The 23728-nt window shown below is 39.7% G+C and overlaps 1 protein-coding gene across 1 annotated transcript in view; it reads right to left on the bottom strand.

Annotated features, from left to right (window-relative positions):
* cntn3b (contactin 3b) overlaps positions 1 to 23728 on the bottom strand; it is a 93926-nt gene that overhangs the window by 8740 nt on the left and 61458 nt on the right. Inside the window, exons 12-19 of the mRNA XM_084727622.1 lie at positions 20258 to 20385; positions 15398 to 15573; positions 10798 to 10915; positions 9694 to 9852; positions 7963 to 8112; positions 3481 to 3551; positions 1296 to 1530; positions 3 to 112 (exon numbers count right to left, since the gene is read on the bottom strand). Of these exons, the coding sequence (XP_084583748.1) occupies positions 3 to 112; positions 1296 to 1530; positions 3481 to 3551; positions 7963 to 8112; positions 9694 to 9852; positions 10798 to 10915; positions 15398 to 15573; positions 20258 to 20385 (1147 nt within the window). The remainder of the gene's footprint in view (positions 1 to 2; positions 113 to 1295; positions 1531 to 3480; positions 3552 to 7962; positions 8113 to 9693; positions 9853 to 10797; positions 10916 to 15397; positions 15574 to 20257; positions 20386 to 23728) is intronic.

The raw sequence follows: 23728 nt of genomic DNA, 5'->3' as shown, positions 1-23728 counted from the left end.
ACCTCATATCCGAGCACTCTTTCAGGGATGGCAGGGAGAGCTTCCCAGATCACTTCAATTTGCACTGCAGACACACTTCTAGTCCTAACCCTCTTAGGAGCCACGCTGGGGACTGCAGAAATAGAGCGCTGGTGAGAATCCCACAGACTCATCCAACACCATCACACACACTAATAGCAATAAGAGGAAAGGCACAGAATAGACCTGTAGTTTCACTGAAAACCTATTTCCCCAGCTCTCTTTTAATGGGATCTGTGACTGACATAAGGGAAGACTATCTGCCCAGCAAATTCAATTAACAGAATACCTCCCTGACAGCGCGGTGTGGTAAGTGTCTGCTAGGATTTCCTGTAATCTACCAGCATGATAACTAATATCAAGTTGACATTCCCAGCTTGAGAGGGGAGGGAAATAACAGCACAGGAAAAAGCAAGTCATTTCATCATTACTATTCCAAGGTCACAGTTGTAAGGAAGGAGATTATAGCTTATTTAAGCATCACTCTGCGCTGCCAGGCTTTCAAGTCTGTGCCAGGGGCGGTTCTAGAGGGGGCCAGTGCCCCTGTACCACTGAGTTTGGAAATTACGCCTTTCTTGCTATGATATGGTGTTGATATCATGTTACTGAAACAAATACCATCAGATCTTCTGTTAGACATGGTATAAAGTAGGGCTGCAACAAACGATTCTTTTCATAGACGATTAATTGATTGATTAACAGTTGTTTGGTCTATAAAATGCCACAAAATGGTTGAAAATGTTGATCAGTGTTTCCTAAAGACTAAGATGAAAGTCTTGTTTTACTCGCAACACAAACATAATCAGTTTATTGTCAAACAAGACTAAATAAATCAAAAAATATTTACATTTAACAAGGAGGAATCAGAGAATTTTGCTTTTCCCTTATACTCAAATTGGTTATCAGAAATAGCTTGCGATAATTAAATACTCAATTAATAATAAATTAATCAATTAATTCTTGCAGCTCTAGTATCTAATCAGGCTGCAACTAACAATTATTTTCGTTATCGATTAATCTGTTGATTGTTTTCTCGATAAATCAATTCACTTTTTGGTTTATAAAATGTGGCAAAAATATTGGCCACTGTTTCCCAAAGTCCAACACGACATCCTCAAATGTCTAGCTTTGCCCACAATCAAAAGATATTCAGTATATCATCACAAGAAAGCAGAAAATTTGTATACTATAACTACCCCAGCTGAAAGTGCCCCTCTTACAAAACAACTGGAACTCCAGTAAAACTGGTCTAGAACTGCCACTGGTCTGCGCCGTACCTTCTTCTGCCGAGTACACCGTGCCGATAGAGCTGAAGGGCCCCTCCCCTCGGTTGTTGTATGCCCCCACTTTCACGTCAAACGGCGAGAAGGGCGGGATGGTGTCGTTGCGGAAGACGTAGCGCGCCACGCCAGGTGTGGAGATGACCGCCCGCGTCCACGTGACCGTGCCCACGGGTCGGAAGGCGATGATGTAGCCAAAGCCCTCTCCGTTCTGCAGTTCCTCGGGAACAGGCTGGGAGCAAAACACAAAACTATAGTGATATTAAAACGCATACAGACAAAGAAACAGACAGGCCCATCTCTGCGCTGTACCTCCACAAGGGCTTCTGCGATTAAAGGGGTAGTCCGGATTATTTCATGTAGGGTTGTATGAGGTACCTATTACTAGTTAGTGTATTAGCTACAGTCGTCAGTCTGTACAACCCCAGTTTGGAAAAGCAGAGATGAAGATTGGCACAGAAGCTAAGCAATGTGCTGCTGTTGACAGGGTCAGCAACAAAATATATTTTAGCCACTTAAAAAAGGTACACCTGAAAGTTCAATATCAGTTTAAACATACACTATATTTAGAATATTTTCACTACTTTACCTTGCTGCCAGACAGCCTTTTTCAGACGGGAAACCCAAACCAACCAAACTCCATTGATTAATTTTACCTCGCAGAACACAGGAGTTGCTGGTCTACTGCTGCCTCAATCTGTTAGTCTGTTTGTGTTATTGTGTAATTTAGGTGTTTTAAATAGATAATGTAGATTCAAAGTCGAAAGCTTTACCAACTCAATTATGATTTGGCCACAGAATATGAATATTCAAGGATTTGTTCATTTTTTTTCTCTGTTCAATGCCCTAAACTAGACTCCGAAATCAAGCCATGTGTGTTTGTTTTACCAGTAAGACTTGTGTTTTAATGTCTTTCTCCCTCATTTGTGGTGTGAAAACATCAGATTTTCACACAGTCAGAGAAAGTCCTCCTATAGTTCAGCTGTAAAATCCCAGCACACCACTGAGCTGTCTGCTGTCGAGCTGCTGCAGTGCTGTTTGGTCTTATCTGCCCCACATGCTACTCACTTCACGCCATGAATCAAGGGTTTATATGGACCAAAACAGTTGGTGAATGATGGAATAATGAAAATACGTTTTTGGCGAATTTCATTTTCTTTATGCCGAGTTTGAATGAAGCCGACAATGATGATGTTATAATTAGTTTTGTAAAGGGAGTCTAGTTAGTTTGGCGAGAGCAATAAAACAGCTGTGTCTGGTTCTTACTGTTTAAAAAAATATCCCTAACTGTGATGATCCTTTCCATAATGCTGGCAGATACTTATAATAACAATCTGAGCCCGGCAGTGTCAAAAACAAGCACAAGAAAACAAGCGAGTGTCACCTGCCCTCGAGCTCTGCTGTGCGCAGGGGGGGCTCGCGGCTAACAGCGCTCCATTTCTATCACTCTACTCCTTCCATCGCAGTGGTTTGTGGTGATTTTGAGACTCTAAGTTTCCAAAGTTTAAAGCCGGTCATGCTGTTGCATAGCTCTGCTAAAAAACAAGAGCTTAAATTTGTTCCCCAACCCCTCGTTTCACCTTCAATCAAGGTAGACCAGCAATACTTGTGTTCTGTGAGGTAAAATTACTGATTTAAGCCATGGAGTTGAAAGTAAAAGCATTGACAATATTCTAAATACAGCAAACACTTAAGCTGACATTGATTTTTCATTGGTGGACCTTTTTTCAAGTGGCTAAAATACCTTTTTTTTTTTTGCTCACCTTGTCCACAGCAGCACAATGTCTGTCCTAGTACTCCTCTCTGCTAACCGCCATCTACTGTAGCTAACATGCCGACTATCAGTAAGTGCCTCATACAATCCCACATTAAATAATCCGAACTGCCCCTTTAAACACAGCCCCTTTCTCTCCCGTCACCGCCCAGAACACTCCACAATCACCTTTCGCCCTATCTTTTCCTGCTGCATGGCTATGTAATTGTGGCTAAAGTGCAAAACTCTTCACAGGAAGTGCTCTCTGTCCCTGCCTTTTGGAGGGAGAAATGGCACTCGGAGGCTGAGCCGGAGGAGAGGTGTCTCCCTCTAATGTGGGTCATAAAATTGCTCCGCTCAATTCTGCACAATTAAGCAAAACCATTACTCGGCCATGGAGAGAACAGTAAAATGTGACAGATGACTTACCTCCCATGTTATCACTAATTCAGACTTTGTGCCGCCTCCACCTCCGACATCAGTGGGAGCTGTATCAGGAACTGAGAGGTAAAGCCCAGAGGGGAGCAATTAGAACACAGTTTACAAAGCTCAACGGCAAGCCTCAACTACACTTGTAGCCTTATGACAAGGGTGCCTGCCTCACACACCGTCTTCTATTTTACACCCCACAAATCCAAATCCCTCAATCTGTGCAAACACAAACACTTAAAATAGTGAATTACTAATACTGCCCAAAATGTCAGCGTGCAAAAACACACCAAGCAAAGGTCTGTAGTATTTTTGCAAATGACAGTCGACTCAACCCACTCCATTCCCGTTCCCACTCAGCTGTTTGTGCGCCGCAGTGTGATGGCAAAACTGATAGTGGAGGTGGAGGAGGAGCACTCGTGCACGTCCTTATAGTATCCTTTGGTAAGTGGAACATCGCGTTTAATGTGTCAGCAAATGGTCGCTGCAGCACTTACGATATCCATGTGTGGTTGTCTATTAGGGTTGAATGTTGGGAATGAGATCCCAGTAATTCCTGGGAATTCTCACTTGTGTTTTGCTGCGTGTTCATTCATTAAACACTATGTACTAGAACAAAGACGCCTCATCAAACTGTCGCAGCTATATTGTATTTGGGGCTGAAATCTTTATATCTTTATAGATTGACCTGTCGATCATTTTCTTGACTATTTGATTAGTTGTTTGGTACATTAAATGTCATAAAATGATAGAAAAAACAATGTTGATTACTGTTTCCTGAAGCCCAAGATGACGTTCTGAAATGTCTTGTTTTGTCTACAACTCAAAGATATTCGGTTTACTGTGATAGAGGATTAAAGAAACCAGAAAATATTCACATTTGAGAAGCTGAAATCAGACACAAAAACTTGACAAAAACATACTCAGAATGATTTATTGATTATCAAAATAGTTGGGGATTAATTTAATCAATAATTTGACTAATCGTTGCAGCTAATTCTACTGTAGTAATATAACTGTACACTTGGGAAGTAACAGATTACATGTAACTGAATACATAATCTGGACACAAAAAATAAGGCAAATGTATTCCATTGCAGTTACAGATAAAAAAGTGTAATCAGATTACAGATACATTAAGTAAAAATGAGGATTTTCTAGGATTACAATTTTAAAATAAAGAATGATATACTACCATCAGCTGGACAAACTAACTAAACGTAAAAAACTTAAAACTGCAACAATAAATAAAAACTAAAAAAAATTAATTAATCTGCATCTATTTTGATAATCAATCATTTTTTGTCATTTTTTTAATGAAGTTAAGTTTAAATTCTCTGATTTCAGCTTCTTAAATGTGAATATTTTCTGGTTTCTTTACTCCTCTCTGGCAGTAAACTGAATATCTTTGAGCTGTGGACAAAACAAGACATTTGAAGTCATCATCTTGAACTTTAATCATTATTATTTAACTTTTTCTGACATTATATGGATTAAATCGATGATGAAAAGCCCTAAAAACACTATATCCAAATGTAATGGAAACTGATGAAGTTACATTACTTTAGGTCCATAATATAGAAATATAATACTTCATATCAATCATATGCTGATGACACACAGTTACATAGATAGATATCTGTCTCCACCAATAACCTTATTCCTGTGAATGATCTCATCCAGTGCATCGCAGATAACAGATTTTGGATGGTATTTTTTTTTTTTACAGCTTAAGCATGACAAAACACAGATTCTGTTTGTTGGTCCAAAGGCTTTGAGGCATGAGATTCAATCTTTGTTAACTCCTCTGTCTGTAAAACCCTGTGAGCATGTCAAAAACTTGGTTGTGATTTTAGACGCTGATCTTAACTTCCACAAGCAAATCTCTAAAATTTCTACGACTGCCTTTTATCATCTTATAAATATCAGTCAGACGCTGAAAAGCTGGTTCATGCTTTTATTTTACAGTAGACTGGATTACTGTAATGCACTTTTTACTGGACTGACAAAGCAGATGTTAAATAAACTCCAGCTTATTCAGAATGTGGCAGCCAGAGTATTAAGCAAAAAACAAAAGGTCTGAACACATAACTACTATTTTATCTTCTCTTCACAGATTCCCAGTAAAACAAAAAAAAAAAATCTTGCCTGGCTCCTTCCTACATCGTTGACTTGTTCGCTGAATACACACCAGCGAGATCCATTAGATCATCGATATAGGTCTCCTCAGTGAAATCAGCTCATGGTGCTTTCAGTCATTACGGTCCTCCTCTCTGGAATTCTCTTTCACAAGAACTACGGTGTATGACAATGTTTTCTTTTAAAGGCAAACTAAAATGTGCTGTTTTTCACAACCTTTTAGTTACATAAAGTGTATGTTGGTTCTTTTCTCTTTGCGTTTAAGAATCAATATTATTATTGTTATTATCTCCCTTTTTTAAAGAACTATGGTAACAATAATATCTTTTTATCTATATTATATTATCATATTATATATGTCATACTTTCTTGTCTTATATGCTTTTTTATGTTTTGCCACATACGATGTATCCTGAAGCACACTTAGTTTACAATTGCTGTATGAAATGTGCTATATGAAAAAATCAGACTAGTAACTACTAGTTACTGTAGCAAAATACTTTTCTCAAAAAAACCCTCTCAACGCTGGCTGTACAAGTTATATAAGCGACCTTTGTACACAGGACATCAGCACTACAGGGAAGAGGAACATTGTGTTTTTGAGATTGGGGTGAACTGTCCCTTTAAGTAAAGCCTGACACTACGTATCCATCTAGATAGTTTTGGTGAGAGTTGCAGAGCTTTGGAAATATCGAGTGTTGACATGAATGCTTTCTCTCCAATATAATGGAAGTGAACCGACACTCAGCTTGTGGCGCCCAAAGCACAAAAAAAAAACAAAAAAAAAAACATGAACTATCAAACTACACCCGCCAACTGGACCACCGTGCAGAAGAAATGTGACTCTACTCATAGATGAGAGGTTAAAGTTCTGCCACGGAGGAGGTCATTATTGTTTTTAAATCCTGCGCTGTCACAAGCCATGAGTAGATGTACGCCTCCTTCTGTGTGGTGATACAGTTGATGAATGTACAAAGAAATGGTGCTTTGAGCAGCACAAGCTGAGTGCTATCTAGCTCCATTATATTCAAACAGAGGGCAGACAGCTCTACGGTCGATATCTTCAAAACTCTGCACCACACACCAAAACAGTCAGGGTTGATGAATAGCACTAAGAGTAAGAGGAAATATAGAATTTTTGATTTTGGGGTTGACTGTCCCTTTAAAGCACAGAGGCAAGTCTATAAATATCACAAGGCAAGCAAAAAGCAATAATTTTTGTGGCTTTTGTTGACACACAGACTTCTCCAAAACCACAAAACCTCTCATGTATGTTGAGTTTTGCTTCTTTGACTTTTCTCCACAATTTCGCATCTATCACAGCTTGAAATGTCAATTAAAATGCAGCAGAGGGTCCTGAGCTCCATCAGAGCTGTCGGGACATTTTTATTTTCATCAGACGATCAAACACTTGCCAGAGTGTTTTTTTTCCACCTCAAAGGTGATGTGAAGGAAGTGCTGTTTTACTAACTACCAACTGTACCGACTAATGACTGCAAATGAATAACATCAGAAAATTAAGATGAACATCCTTTTTTATGAGTAATTAACAGCTGTACTGTAGTTAAAATATGGATCGAGAAATCCTGGGGAAAAATGGTAAGTAATAATTTTAAGGCAGATGCTATTTGCACCTGGGATGAAAAAGCTTATGTGGCTATTTGTACCTAGGGTGAAATAGCCAATGTGGCTATTTACACTAAGGTGTATATAGCCTAGCATCTAGAAACAAGCACCTGGATGTCCATAATCAACGATGCTATTTGCAACCAGTGCCAATGCTGCTATTTACACCTGCATGGCAGGATTCTTTTTCTAAACCTAGCTAAGTAGTTTTGTTCCTAAACCTAACCAAACTGCAACTGAAAACTGAAAGAAAGAAAGAAACAAACAAAAGAAAGTAAAATGGACACTCTGCTATTTGCTTTTTGTGGGTGCTATTTGCACTGGGGGTAGAATAGTCAATGTGGCTTTTTGCACCCAGAGTGGAATAACCAATGTGGGTATTTACAATTTGGTGTACTATTGACATACTATTTGCAACTGGGGTGTGGCTATTTCCGCTCAATTTTTATGTGTCCTAGCAAGGAGGAAACACGGATCCAGATGTCTAGAGCCAACAATGCTATTTAGATCTGAAGTGTAAGTAGCCAACATGGCTGTTTACACAACCATGGCAGAGACAAATAGTGGTCTTTTCATAAACCAACAAAGTAGTTTTGTTGCCTTAACCTAACCAAATATGTTACTTATTATTTATGTTTATTCTGTGTGTGTGTGTTTGTGTGTGTGTGTGTGTGTGTGTGTATGTGTGTGTGCAGTGAAGTGTTGAATTTCACATACTGGCATCCTCCGTCCTGGTCTTGGCCGAGGCCGGGCTGGGCTCTCCCAGGCCTACAGTGTTGCGGGCCACCACCCTGAACTCGTACTCCACCCAGGCGTTCAGACCCACCACTGTGGCAGTCAGCATGTTGCCATTGACCACCTCTGGCACTGCAAAGCGGAAATCGTTTTTTTAGAAAATCAGGCTGCCTCACAACTGAACTCACAAACTCCCTTATATAAGAAACAGTTTTGTTAATTTTTAACTGGGCCAATGAGAGATAAGTTAAGTCATCCAGTAGTTTAGAGAATATTATAGGTCTAAAGATGAAACTGACAGAACAGCAGGACTGTGAGAAAAAGTTGCAATTACAAATCCGTCTGCGACCTCAGCACCACAGCAGACAGAAATATGGATTTATCAATACACACTACAGTTAAATAACTTATATTTCAAAGCCCTGGTTGGAGCCATAGATTCTAACTTGCACAAACCTCCGTCAGATCATGGATCAATGAGTCAGGCAGACTAGCATATTTAAATGCAATATGATTATCGGAATGCACAGACTTCAGTGGCTGAGTGGCATCAGGTGAGGTGTTTTATAACCCATGCAACTGACCCTGCCTACGTTCTATATGTTATGCCCTGGACTCATCTATGATGAAAATAAAACACATTTTTGAAGATGGTTAAAAGATGTTGCAGGAGGATACATATTAAGTAAGCTAATATTAGCAAAATGCTAGTTAACTAGCTAGCTAATGATTGATGTTGATAAGTGACCAATTTAGCTGGTGGTTCACGAACATTACTTAACAGATGTGACTAGTTAGCTAACAACTGCTATAGATTAGCTAACTAGCTAGCATTTTGCCAACATTAGCTAAGAAATGGTTCAGACTACACTAATAGTGTGCATACCTGTCACCAAAGCAAAAAGTGGCTAATTTGAAGAAAACAAAAAACTTTTGCACACTTACAGGTTGACAGGTGTGTAGAAAAAGACCATGGGTTGACAATAAAAAGCAAAAAGATTCTTGGCCGCTATCCTGTGCGCGTGCAATCAAAGATTTAACAACAACTGTTAATTATTGTTAATAAATGATTGTAAGTGCATTAGACAGGGTGCACGGGTCTCATGTTTTACATTCTAAAAAAGAAAAAACATACTTTGCCTTGTTTTCATATTTTTGCTGACTACATAATTCTATATAATACTCAAATTATTCCATAGTTTATAGTTTTGACGTCTGCAGTATTAATCTACATTATGATGAAAATAAAGAAAAAACACTGAATGAGAAGACGTGTTCAAACTTTTGACTGGTACTGTTGCTTTTACAGGTCCTCCAGAAATAACTTTTAGCCATCCTCAAAACAAAACTGGGTTTTTTATTTAACATAGACAAACCAGGCATGTAAGTACAGGAAACAAGAAAGGAAAAAAAAAATTGACTGCCAAGTATCAAGATTGCCGAACTGAGCACAGAGGGAAAAGGGGTGTGACTTAGAAAGGGTTAACTGGTGATTCTCAATAATTTACTGGTTATTAGGTCCGAGTCTGGATAGGATGGTGTCTGAGTGTGGACCCAGTCTGCCTATTAGTGGCCACAGTACCAGGGGGATGGCAGGTTAACAAGGGGGATGTGTTTTTTTTCATTTTGCTAACAAGGGGGATGTCATCCGCCCTCATCCTTCTTCAAATCGCCGACTGACTACAAGGGGAAAGGAGAAGTGTTTCAGGGTACCTGTGTCTACAGCCTGCCAGCCCACAGTAAAGGGCGTCCTGGCCTGGATGATGTAGCCGGTGATGGGGCTGCCGTTGTCCCTTCCGGGGGTCCAGGAGAGCTGCGCCGTGCTGTCTGTGATCTCATCCACCGCTACCTTGTCTGGAGGACCTGGCGGACCTGAATCAATCCGACAATGGGAAGGGTGAACAAGAGGTCATCACCCATTCCAAGAAGCCTCTCCCCTCATCAAACTCATAAAGATTTCTGCACCTTGTTACATATCAAGGCCATCGCGCTCCCTTTAATTAAGGGCTACGTCCTTGGTGTGTGCATGCGGGGACTTTTCACTCCCTGCATGTGTGATGTGAAGCTCTGTGAAGGGATTACTGAACATGCGAACACCGGCAGTGGAAAAGAAGGCTGGATGGGATCATTTATGAGGAAAAAGGAAAGAACAGAGCAGGCACTAGTGAGAGGAATAAAGGAAGCGATAATAAAGGGAAAGATGTGTTTGTGACTGTTGCACGCTCCAGCTTTACCATGTTGCTGTTGTTTGCACTACTGCTCAATTATTCAAATGCTTTCCATGATATTTTGCCGATGTGTAAATGAGCCAATTATAGTCATTTTCTGTGATAAACATTGCCTTCTCAAAGCACCTGGGACAGCTATTACAGTTTGTTAAGGGCATGAATACCAATGTAACCCACAAGAGAGAAGCCCACACAGTGAGCCAGATGCACCAAGCACATATCAACGAAGCTACCTCAGCCTGCATGCCAGTGTGTGTGTGTGTGTGTGTGTGTGTGTGTGTGTGTGTGTGTGTGTGTGTGTGTGTGTGTGTGTGTGTGTGTGTGTTGCAAATTTAAGCAGTACATATATAATGTAAACAGAAGCTGACATGACTCTGACTGAGGTAGATTCCAGTTTTTGCTTTGCACGGCTGTATATTTACAGGGAGCCTCAGGGCTTTCTCACATCTTTCTCTGTCAAACTTCTTTCTCCTTGAGTGCTTGTAAAGATGCTTCAATGCCACACCATCATTTTACAGTAAATACATTAGGCTATTCATACACTAACATACAAAAAGCAAACGCTCTCCAGATAAATTGTTTCTCTTACCTTTGACAACCAAGATGGCAGAGGTGGACAGGCTCTCCACATCAGTGTCAATAACGCAGACATATTTCCCTCCGTGGTTCAGCTGGATGTTGCGAATCATCAGATCCCCTGATATGGTCTGGAAGGGGATGGGATCATTGGAAAAAAAAAAAAATAATAAGGCTAAGTAAGAGATGCAGTGTTATTTCATCACTCAGCTTTTGGCTTTGGGATGTTTGAAACATTTATAATGCTTTGCACAATCACGCCGACTCCAGGCCACTGATTTTTGCATCTCTTCAAACACCAACAACAGACATGGCAGATGTACTCTGCACAAATAATGCTATTGGCTGCCCTTCAGGCGCTACCCGACCAACCAGCCCCCCCCCTCTTCTACCCCATCCCCTACAAACAGCTACCAGCTATACACAGGACACACAAAACAAACATAGTCTAGTTAATTGGCAAGACAATCCTAATTATTCTGTAATTACATAAGCTCAAGCAAGATATGAGTCTAACTCCCAGTGTAAAGAGCAAATATTATTTTACATAAGCAGGATGCATGTGGTGGCCACGAGGGAACACAACAAAACAGCAACAGACTTTGAATCAACTTTCTCATCTGTGTAAGGACAGTTGTATTATTTGTAGCTGTGCTAAGGACAAGGCTGGTGTTTTTTTTGTTTTTTTTTCTTATCAACAACAAATCCCACGAAAAAACAAAATCAACAATGCTCTTGTTTGCTGCATCTTCCCTACCCTGTCTGTTACTCAGCTCCTACTGAGGATGTAAATGTGAACTTTTAAAAGCAAATAACAAACACTGTATATAATTTCATATTTAAAAGAGGCTAAATATTGTCCTTTAACAGCTGGGTACTGTGGTTTTTAGCATATTCAAACAGGGATAAATATTGTTTGTGTTGGGGACTATTTTCAGCTGTGGATTAATATACATTTGGTGCTCCCCTGTCTATTCTAGGATCTACAGCAGCAGGATGGCTTATGTGGGACAGATGCAATATAGAGTACAGTCATCATTTTCACTGTAGTGAAGGAACACGACATCCAGTGCAAGAGTGTCGCTCGCTGATGCTTTTTCAATAGTTGTTGGACAGCTATGGAGCCTTAGTGCACAGAGAAAAAAAAGAAAAAAAAAGCTTTGCCAGATTTTGGATAAAAATCATACTGTGCAATTTGGGCTGTCCCAGACAAAAGTTGCCAATTATGAGAGGAATGAGGTAAAATTTTTGGCTGTCAATCAAAAACGGTTGCTCTAAAATAAATCACCCTGTGAGACACGTCCACTTACAGCTTTAATTTTCAGTGCAATCAACGCCTACAAACCAACTCAGCAGGACGCCGCATTAAAAAGAAAATCCAGTGCTTTTAAACCTGGGCCCCAATTTGACATGTTTTGGGTTGTAAATTAGTTATATAGGTACAAAAAGTTTCATCATTGGTCCAGTAGATCTCCTCAGCCGGCTCCTGCGAAACACGCTGCCATGGCTGGAATGTGTTGACATGAAATAGCAGGGTGACCACAGGTTTTACCAATGATATTAATGATGATGATAATGATATTAAGTTTCCGCTCCATCCGGGTGCTGCTCTTGTGCATGTTGGCTCACTGGAAATGTTCCGCTAGATTAAAAGGAACAGGACCTTAATTAGTGCCTTTTTAAAAGTATTTCATAACAAATGACTGCCGTGAAGAAAGTCTACCCTCGGGGGTAAATTCACCCATCACCCAACTGAAGTCGCTATATCACTCTCTAAAAAGCAACCAGACTCCTTTGACGAAACATTATACCTCGCAGAACACAGGAATTGCTGGTCTACCGCTGCTTCGATCTTGTAGCATTTGTATGATTGTGTGATTTGAAACACCAAAGTCACATACAGAAATCAAGCACTTTTAGTAGGCATATTTTTATGGATTATGTTGCAGCCATTGCAGTGAATCTGAGATGATCTGCTGAACCAATTCCAAAACTTTTTGTATGTATTAGTCATTCAGACCCAAACATAAAAATTCACCAAACAATAATTGCACAGTCTCACATGTCTTTTAGTAAACAGTCTTGCACAGATTTCAAACAAAATATTATTAGACCCATCTTGCATAGTGTAACAAGCACTGAAGCCTTAAGATAGCTGTTTTTGCGCAGTGTAAACAGGCATTTGATGGGATCAGCTTATTGTTGGTTTTGGTCCTTTGTTGGGATTTGCTGACAATGACAAAAAAAACATAGTATGTCACCAGCCTTATCTGTTGAAATACCATTATGTATGCCAAGGTAAAAAGTAGGGCTGGGTACTGAAACTTGGAGCCAACATGGCTACAGTTCCTTTATGACTGATACCTAGTGGACCGAATCACGACACAGATTTCGGTGCCAAATGCCTAAGCTGTAGATTAAAGTGGTTATCCTCTGCTGTGGGTGTAACAGACAGATCACCAATTCCTAGATAACATTATGGTAATACTTTCTCCATGACTCTGACAGCAGGTAACATTAGCCGTTTGCTAGTAGCTACCTAAACCAAAGTTTAAATGCCAAGCTAAATGGTCTTAAGTGTGGCTGTATTTCACTCGAAAGGGTTCCAACACCAGGCAGGATGTGCAGTGAATGTTTAAAAACCGTTGCGACGCACATGATACACTTGAAAGCAGCACTGTACACGACAGCTTGTGTGAACTCATGCCAAGTAAACTTTAAACTGCTGACAGTAATGTTCAATTTTGGGCCCAAATTTGCCTTAGCAATGAAAAAAATCCATTCTTTGATGTTGTCGAGCATCATTTTCTGGTAAATTGACTTGCATTTATAGAGCACTTTACTTGTCTTCTGGCCACAAGTGCTCATACCACTGGTTATGCGCTTCTGTAGCAATTTGGTTTTCAGTATCTTGCCCAAGGATACTTTGACATGCAGACTCGAGGCAGCCGCGTTTCAAACCGCCAGTCTTCTGATTGGTGGATGACCCACTCTACCGCAGAGCCACAGCTGCCTTCTGCCTCTTGGTTCAGGTACCAGGTCTTTCTAGCACCAGTATCAGAAAAAAACCAAACAATACCCAACCCTAGTAAAAAGTCATTTCCAATGTTGTATTAACCTATTCTATCCACAGCTTTATTCTGATCATTTTGACTGGATTCCTTTTAGAAGTCACCTATTGAAGTGTCATGTCACAAAGCATGTCAGCCTGTGAAAAGTAAAGTGTGTTGCTTTAGAAACCAGTCACCTGAGGGGCGAACCAAGTGAGACTCGCTGCAGTCATAGAAGATTTCATCACCCCTCACAGCTATAGTGATCATAGCTCCACTCCGCAGCCACTGGGCAGGAGCGCCTGTGGATCCCCACCTCTCTAAAGAGCCTGACAAAGCAGCGCTGAGCCGAATGGCACTTCAATGCGGCCACGGGCTAAAAAGACTACCTCTCCTGCTCTCTTTTTCTCCTTTTTCCCCTTCCTTTCATCTCCCCCTCCTTCACCTGACAGTTTTTTTTTGTGTGTTTTTTTTTTACGCGCAGGTCTGCCACGTCTGATTCTCCCTGCAATGTCAGCCGCCACCTGGCCGACCTGAGAGCGTGCGATCGAGAGCAAGGCGTCCTGCCTTGGCAGGAAGGAAGTGATGAGGCAGATTTGCTTTAATTATGTTAATTCATTCATCAGAAGCTGTTGAGCAGGGGGCTGGTAATCTCTCTGGACAGGGGAAACAGATTCTGTGAAAACTATATCTCATTATATGCTCACGCACAGTTCAATGTCAGTAGTAATTGCTATCAGATTCATGAAAATATGAATTTGGCATGTCCACAACTCCATTCAAGTATGATGTCAACCTTAACACGTGAATGGCAGTGATCAGACAGCTGACCTTGGATGACTAACAGCAGCATAAAAAGAAGAAAGACTGTAAAGTAATTTCATAGCGACAAGCTCTGAACAACTGCCTTTGCCCTTCATCAAAAGGAACAAATATTCCACAAAGAGTAGTCACTTATTATTATTTCAAAGCGTCAGGATTTCAAATGAACATTTACTAGTGCCAGGCCTGCCCTTGGTGAATGCCAGCTAGCTCATTACTTAATTATTTCGGGGCTCGAGATTCATAAATAGGTATGCAAATTCAATTATGGCAGAGGGAGATGATAAGGAAATGTTCTCCCTTGAGGTAAGGGAATTAAAGTTGAAGGGCTGAAAAATATAAAGACTTTACAAATGATGACACTCTGTGTGACTGAAATGGCATTTCATCGATATATCTTTAAAAGTGTAACACAGAGCAGCTCGCACAGCCAATTCACAAGGTAAGGATCCCGATTAGTGACCTGATAGTGCCATTCATTGAGGTTTTAACAGCGTGTGAATGAAAGAATGTAACTGATTCTCAACAGATATCTCTCTCTTTGATATTCCATCCGCCACTGACCACTGGGAAACCTTGAAATGGACGAGGCTTGGCATTAATTTCTCTGCTTGGGTGTTATTGGTGTCTAAAAAGCCCTCAGCAGGGCAGTGGAGCGTACCCTTGCACATCACACAGTATGTCCCAATTAATCCCAGAATAGCCAGAAAGTAGCTGAGTTTAATGCTTGAGATGACTCACCCCGCCCACTCTTTCAAAATGATCGCTGTCTCGCTGGAAGTCGATGAGCTGGCCGTTGAATGCCCATGAGAAAGACACATCCAGAGCTGGATCGCAGGCAATCTGGCAGGGTAGCACGATGCTCTCGCCAACAATAATCTCCATGTTAGTCGGCCTCATGGTGATTCTGGTGGGCTCTGGCCAGACAACAGACGACAGCGTAGCATGTTAATATCTCTGCCACGGGAACCTTTAACACCGCCGTGACCCCTTGCAACTGCCATCTCACTTCAATTCACGGCTAAATCAAGTCGCCATCATTAAATTACCCACAGACGTGTGCTTTTTCCTGATTTTAATAAGCACTTAAAAATCCAAGCCTGTCCATTAGCAACATTTAATGACATCTCAGGTTTGCACTTCGTGTTCGGGGAACAATTTGGAAGGAAGTGTTTGAAACAGGATTACAGAGATGGGAGCACATTCCCACCGGTGGCGAGTGGGGTGGTGGATTGGAGGCCTCAGACTATGTTGGGGAAAGGTCACAGTAATTAAATTCTATGACATTAAATGGTTCAGCTGTCAGTGTATGAGAAGAATAGAAGCTAATGAGAAAAATAAGTCAGGTGGCTACACACACAACAGATTAAACTGGAGGACTCGTACGTGTTATGTCACTGCATTCATAAATAATGACCTTTAACTAAATCAAGGATAATGTTTTGTTGCTTACTTAACTGCTATTTTGCATAATGTATACAAGCCATATTAATTTGACAATAACCTTGGTTGTTAACATTACACACATGCAATGTAACTTGAATATAAATGAATATGAATGAGGATATAGATTGATGAGACATGGCTGACCTTTATTTTGAAGGAACTAAAAGGAAATTGACCATTTGCTAAACCTCTTCCTTGATAAGCAGTTATCCAGTTGTAATTTTGAAAGCATAACTAGGCACACTGAGTGTGATGAAGCCTCAGATTTCTTCATATCACAAAACTATTTGCATGGGACAGTAGAAAGAGCAATATTTGGCATATAAAGAGTCTGGAGGGTTGTGTCTTTTTAGAAATATTTTTTGGGCTTTTATACCAGCTGAAGTGAGGATAAGAAAGGGCAGAGCGAGCAGGGAAATGACACACAGTAAAGGGTCCCATGCGGGATGTGAACATTTGACACATTTTTACTGTTATTATTTATCGTAGGAACTTTTAAAATGGACGATGTTAGAGCTCACCCTGAATATCTCAAATTAGGCTTTCAGGGGAGCCCATGTCTTTTTCAGTTCCCCTTAGCTCCCCCATAATTCAAACCATGGTAGCAACCCACTTTGACTCGACATGTTAGCCCACCATAGCCGGGATTTGCATCTCCATTGCATTATTATCTCCTCTTATTTTGTCATTTAAAAGCTTGTATTATGGAACAGAAAAGTTAAGAAATGTTGGGTTTTCATCAGCAGTAACCTAACACGATTCTTGTGGGCGAAAGCAAACATGAAACAGTAAAATAAAGCAGATACCTGAAAGTACAAACGGTGATGCAGGAGAGAAACCACAGAGATTCAGTTAGAAGATACAAAAATACTGAGAACTGAACACACAGACTTTTAAAAAAACCTTGTGCTCTCCTGCACACACGACTCGAGTCTCACCGCCCATGGTTGTTTGAGAGGGAGAAGGGGCGTTGTCACAGGTTGGCTGCTGTGGACGAGATATTTCGTTTAAGTCCTAATGGAAATGAAAATGGCACAGTTTGACTCAGCACGGCTAAAGGTGCCAGTGGAAAAGCCCCACCAGTGTTGCTACCAAGGCCAAGAGTGAGCATATCTTAAGCTGACTACATAAACTTACGTGCGAATACAGGGTATTTTGAAAAAGGGCTGTTCAGGATGAATGCATCGACTACATGAAAGCTGGTGAAACAGTGGCCCTGGACTCTGCTGACCTGTATATCAGATTTAGAGACTGTCTGGCTTTCTACTGGTTTTGGCGGAGTTTACTCAAAACGAAACTCATTGCTTTATCTTCATAAAGTTTTTTTTTTAAATGTTAAAAGCAAAATATATACATAGCCTATAACAATTTCTAACCATTGGTGTTTGTGAAAGTAACCTGTTTTGTATTTCAGTTGTGAATGAATTGTATCTTGTATGTTTTATATTACATTTTACCTTCTGATGCTGTACTTAAATACCAGGGCTGACTGGCTGTATCCTGAATTACAAAGACAATGCTGCTCCTTTATTTCCATGACATCTACATGTTAGGTGTTAAGGATGCTGACTTTTACCCCAAGCTGTAGCCTCAGGGATTTTTGCATTATTAAAGCACTGAATTAGCATGACATCATGTATGTAGCCATCAAATGCATATTTAATGACCCCCTCCAATGAAAATCAAATTTTTAACCTTGTTAACATTTCCATACAGTGTCTTTTTTATATGCTAGAAGACTTATCATGTACAAAATAAGCAGTTAAACCCACAGCTGGACATTTTCGCCCTATGTAAGGAACCAATCCTGTCATCTTGTGGGGTGCAGCTTTCCATATCTGCTATGGTGAAACAATATATTGGTACTTTTATTTGTCTTGTGTTTTATAGGATGGTTGTGTCTAGAAGGGAACCCAAGACCCATGAAAAATCTTGCCAGGGAGGGATGATTCTAACCCAAAAAATGATCTTGTGCGAGTTTCCCTTCTAGACATGACCCAGAGGCATGCTGGGAGGGAGGGGGTTGTAGTGAAAAATTTCTCTCTGGATCTCTGGACCAGGGTGCTCCTGTACAGAGTCATAGGAATGTCTTAAAAAGAATAAATCTGTAATAGAATTAGAAAATAAATGTGGAAATGTGGAATGTGTGTTTGTTTAGTCTGGTAAATATTTAAATAATTAATTTGATCTTTTCCCTCCCTTTGTAGATTTTTCTACCTTTTAACTTCAAAGAAATTCTGTCCATGTTGTCATTATGTAGCTCAAGATTTCTCTGTATATGTTTTATATGGTTTAAGGTAATCACTTCTTTGCTGCCTGCAACCGACACAACTGCTAAGTGTTATGCAAATGAAGCATAATGATGTCATCAATATGCAAAGTAGTGCATGACATCCTTTGGTGACTTCTAGTGACTTCTGAAGCTTGTGCTAGCTACTTTTATTGGAGAGCAGTTGGCAGCACTTGACAGGACATTTTATATAGCTTGGGGATGTTGACAAAGGAAGTTTTGGCAAAGGTGGCATTATCCATTACAGTAATTCTGACAGAAAACTTTACATGACTTTAGAAAAATCATGTCACGATAAAGGTTGTCCTCTTAAGCTGCTAGTGTAGCGTCAGCAAGAAAAGATAGCATTAATTCAAGTGCATTTGGAATGTGGGAGAAGTTTGCTGAAGTCTGTTGAAAAGCAGCTGTCTGGTTTTCATATGCGTGACTTGTGGTTTTCGGTTTCAACATGTATGGTAGAAATACTCCTATACCACTTGCCACTGTGTAGTGAACTCAAGTTTTACAGTGTTTGGCTGAGCTGAGTCAAAATTGAGCAGAAATGCTTGAGCCGCAAAAAGGGGTGGGTGGAGATAGAGGTGGGGACTCATTTGCATATTCATGGTGGTGGTAGATGTAGTGGTTCTTCTAAGCCATTTCAAGGCATAAAGGGATTTTCTGCATGGAAAAAAAAAAACTTCTAAATCTGTAATTTTGATGATCTGAGATGACTTTGTAGGGGTGTAATCAATGCCAGGAGAGGAACTTTAAAGGAAAAGTTTTGGAAATAGGCTTATTTATTTTCTTGCCAAGAGTTAGATGAGAAGATCGATACCAGACTAGCTGTTTACCTGTTTCCAGTGTTTGTGCTAACCTAAGTTAGCTGTGCTGCTGGCAGTAGCTTCATATTTTGTGCACAGATGTGAGACTGGTATTGATCTTCTCATCAAACTCCCAGCACGAAGGCACATAAGCATATTTTGAGTCAGCCAAAAAAACACTGAGAAGTCAGACAGAGAAGACGTGTTGAACAGGCTCAGTGTTAGTTAGCAGGCTAGCTACAGCCACTGAAATCTGCTAAAGAGGGCTTCAATTCAGCTGTCAAAGTCAATGATTGCAGTTAGAAATGAGAAGCCATGTTTGTCTTCTTAAGTGGAATCTGGGTGACAGAAATGTGCTGAAATTATTGCTAATTATATACCTAAAACATATTTAGTAGCAATAATCAACTTCTCAACTTGACAAATCCGTAACATGTCAAGCTTAATCTATTTCATTATTTTTATACATTTCATTGAATAATTTATGTGCTGTTTATTTGTCTTTGGTGTTACCCACAATGTAAACAACATTAAATATTTACAAAAACAACCAGAACATTTAGTTAAATGCAGAGTAGTGGAATGATAAGACAAAGAAAAATATTTATTTCCATTTCTTCTTGTTCTAAACAACTTTGTAAGAATTGATTTGATTTACACAATGAAATTTGTTTGTTAAATCAACAAAAATGATGAACACTCGAAGAATCAGTGTTTGCTGCAAACTCTTAAATATAAAGTAATGATTGCATCACCAGTCAGCAAACAAAATATTGCTAGAAAGTTTAAATAAAGCATATATAATATCACATCACTGAGAAAACGTAGCAAAAACCAGTGATGCAGTGCAACACCGATGACATTAACAGAGGAACGTCATTATTTTAAAAGGTGGCATTAATCTTGAGAGGCAATTGTGCCACTGTTGTCATGGTAAACTGCACACTGCACTCGTTGTGCGTGCTTGAATGGGAAGCTTAACAGGCGTATTATTGACAAGGGAGGGCAGGGTGTAGCAGAGGGTCAATTAGGGTTGAGTTGTTGATGGAGAAGTGCAGGACTCACCGGTGATAAACAGCCTCCCGGTTGTACTCGCTGTCCCAAACTGATTCTTAGCGACGCATGTGTAGGTGGCTGCATCCCGTCTGGTTACATTGGCAATCTTTAATGTCCCGTTGGGAAGCAAGGTAATCCTAGGGGAAGCAGAACAGTTTTTTATTGTATTGACTAGAGAACAGTCAGACTGAAGTGCTGAGCTCTGTATCTGCCTGTAGCCTATATTTTGTGCTCAATACCTTCACATGTGACAGTTTATTTTAGTCTTCGTGTAGTGAGTCTACTGAATTGTATTCTTGTCAAAATGGAAAAGCCTCTGAAGCTCTGTGACCCTCATGGTGCTTTAAAGCTCTCCGCTAAAGCCCCGAAAAATGAAATTCTTTGAGGTGGGTTAGCAGCAGGCAGGGTGACCCAGCACCCTGACTCAGTGGTGGTCTAAACTCTGGGACACATTACTAAATGAGGGAATATTTTACAAACAGCAACGCTGAATAACTCAATGAATAAATAAAATGTACTCTACAGGCTTTATGCTGCTAAGGTCAGAGAGGAAACTATCATGCTGAGAGGTCACTGACTGGCTGGATATTTAATAAAAGACCAATATATCTCTGTTGGCTGAAGACATGATATAATACAGCACAATATTGCCCCACAAAATAGTGTACTGTAATATATAAATATACAATAATAACCCGCAAAAATTCTTCAAAACAATTAATCAAATGATTAAAAGAAGTGGAATTAAGTTAGCAATTAAATTATAGCAAATTGTATTTTCACTATATGATATCAATAAATATAATGGCAATGTGATGCTTGGTTTGGAAACAGAAATCTTCTGAAAACAGTGTCAGATTCTAGCATATTGAATGGCTGGTTCACGTAAAGGGAGACTATTTAACTTGAAGCAGCAGCTACAGAGCCGCTTCATTATGCTAAATTCTAAAACTTTGTGCACAAATGGAGTCAAAGTGTTATAAAGTCATTTAACAGACTCAGTAATGTTAGTTACATGGCAGCAACTGAGATAACATTAGCCACCAACTGTTTCTTTCAAGGTTGTTATAGCCTTGCTTTAAATGACAAAAGAACAACACATTTTCACACTTAATTTGTGTGCTATCTCACCATGCATGTTTTTTTTTTAATGTTAGTTGCACAGGTTTGGACTAAGATTAGTGTGGCCATATTTTAAAACCCCCTAGACCAGGATCCTTAATGGGAAGTTCACCCAAAAATTAAAATTCAGTTATTATCGACTCGCCCTCATACCAATCAAAGGTCGGGTTTAGTTTTTTTAGTCAGCGTTGCAGAATCTCCCAAACAATGTAAATGAATAGTGACCAGTTTTCAAATGTAAAAAATATCTGAAGGAAAAGGATTGTCTGGTGTAATCCAAGTCTCCTAAAGCCCCAACCAAGTTGACTTGAAAGATGCAATTTTACACCATGTTTTTAGCCTTAATCTTCACTGTAGCTTGGTGCCTCATTCATGTGTTAACGGCATGTCGGGGCTTCAGGAGACTTGGATTGCCAAATACCTTTTGTTTTTCTATTTTTTTTTTTTTTGGTGGTTGTTTTTTTGCATTTGAAAACTGGTCACCATTCACTTCCATTGTTTGGGAGATTCTGCAGTGCTGTTTTCCTGTGAAGCTCCAGCAGTGTTTTGTGGGCTAAAAAACTACACCTAACCTTCAATCAGCATGAGGGTGAGAAGATAATGACTGAATTTTCATTTTTGGGTGAAACATCTCTTTAAGTGTAGTGTCATCATGTCCTAGTGTATTATTTTAAAAATTATGATACAAGTTCCAGTACCTTAAAGTGAATCCAATAACAACAGAGTACTCATTCCATAGTTTTTTTGTGTTGGTGGTATCTCAGCACGTTAACCACCAACTCTGTCTGTGCACCATGCTCAATTTCACCACCATAGATTGTATGTAGCTGCTAGCTGCTAGCTGTAGCTGCAGTAGCTGGCCAATCATATGTTGCATTATCTCAAAGAACATTCACTGGGATTGGCAGCAAGCAAAACCAAAGCAACATTCTTTTTTGAGTCTTTTTTTTCTAGATTTGGGTACAAAAAGTATTAAATGCTATTGTTGTTAGACTGAAAAGGTTTTGATACTACCTGGCACCGCATTATTTCTGTTGGTACCCTAAAGGTGTTGAATACAGATATGCAACCCCACCATTAACGCAGCATTTTCACTGCATCCTCGAACACTTTATAAAAGACTGACTTTCTCTCTGCCATGACAGCTAACCGTTAGCTTACTGACAGGTTCTGTCAAAAAGAGCCGCAAGCTTCACAGCCTTTGGTGCTTGCCTATGAGTCATAGGCTAGCAACAGCCTTGACAAGGACACATTGACTGATTGACATACAGACAAATCAGTGTTGAATTTAGACATGTCGTGCATTCTTTATGGTTCTATATTGGGTTAGGTAATGATTAGTGTGACAGAAGATGATAAACCTCCATGTGAGTGCTCAAAACAAGTAGAATATTATAATTATCATTTTATTGTGGTGAAAACTGGAACAATTTTTGAGTGAAATGAAAATGGGGACATTTTACAGATATTTGCTGGGACTTGGGACGCCAAGCTTGAAACCGTGACAATCTAGGGCTGGACAATAATATCAATATCATGATATAAGAATAGATATTGTCTTAGATTTGGGATATATTGATGTTGCGTAAGTGTTGTCTTTTCCTGGTTTTTAAGGCTGCTTTACAGTAAAGTGATGTAATTTTCACAACTTACTAGATGGTTCCAGCTGTTCTATTTTTTGCCCTTACCCGCTAAGTCATTATATCCATGTTACTGATGATTATTTATCAAAAATGTTAATATTTTGTGAAAACGCCAAGAGTCATCCCAACAATATTGCAATATTGATATTGAGGTATTTAGCTATTATGTTATTTCATACAAAAAGAAAGTGAAAAATGAAGGTGAATAAAAATTTGTTTGTGGTGCTCAAAGAATTAAAAAACTATGCAGAAGGAAAAAATGAAAAGCAGTAGGTCTTTTCGGGATAGATAAAGATAAATCACAGACCCGACTGTAAGCACTTCCTCATGGAGCTGCATTCTACCAAAGAAATAGTCCCAATTAAAAAAAAAAACTGTAAAGTGTCCTGCAAATTATCCAAACGAATATCTCAAAACCTGGATAAATTAACCTCATATTAAAACTGTCTGCATGGCTAAACACCACAAGGAGTAACTGCGAAAATGTGTTTTTCATAATTTGGGTGAAACTAACTTTAACTGATGTGGTATTTACTGACAAAATGTGTACAAAATTCATTTTCTAAACACTGCTCCAATTTAAAGCATGACTGCATATACGAGACAACATTTCCCATCCCGCGTCTGTCTGGATACATCCAGCACTGTGCACCTTGAAAGACTATGTGGGCTTCACATACAGTGTGCTAAATGTCAGTCAGCTTGGGAATTTTAC

Source organism: Lutjanus erythropterus, chromosome 2 (assembly GCF_056507025.1).
Source record: "Lutjanus erythropterus isolate fLutEry1 chromosome 2, fLutEry1.hap2, whole genome shotgun sequence".
NCBI classification, from domain to species: domain Eukaryota; kingdom Metazoa; phylum Chordata; class Actinopteri; order Lutjaniformes; family Lutjanidae; genus Lutjanus; species Lutjanus erythropterus.
This window is presented reverse-complemented; position numbering and strand designations above follow the sequence as displayed.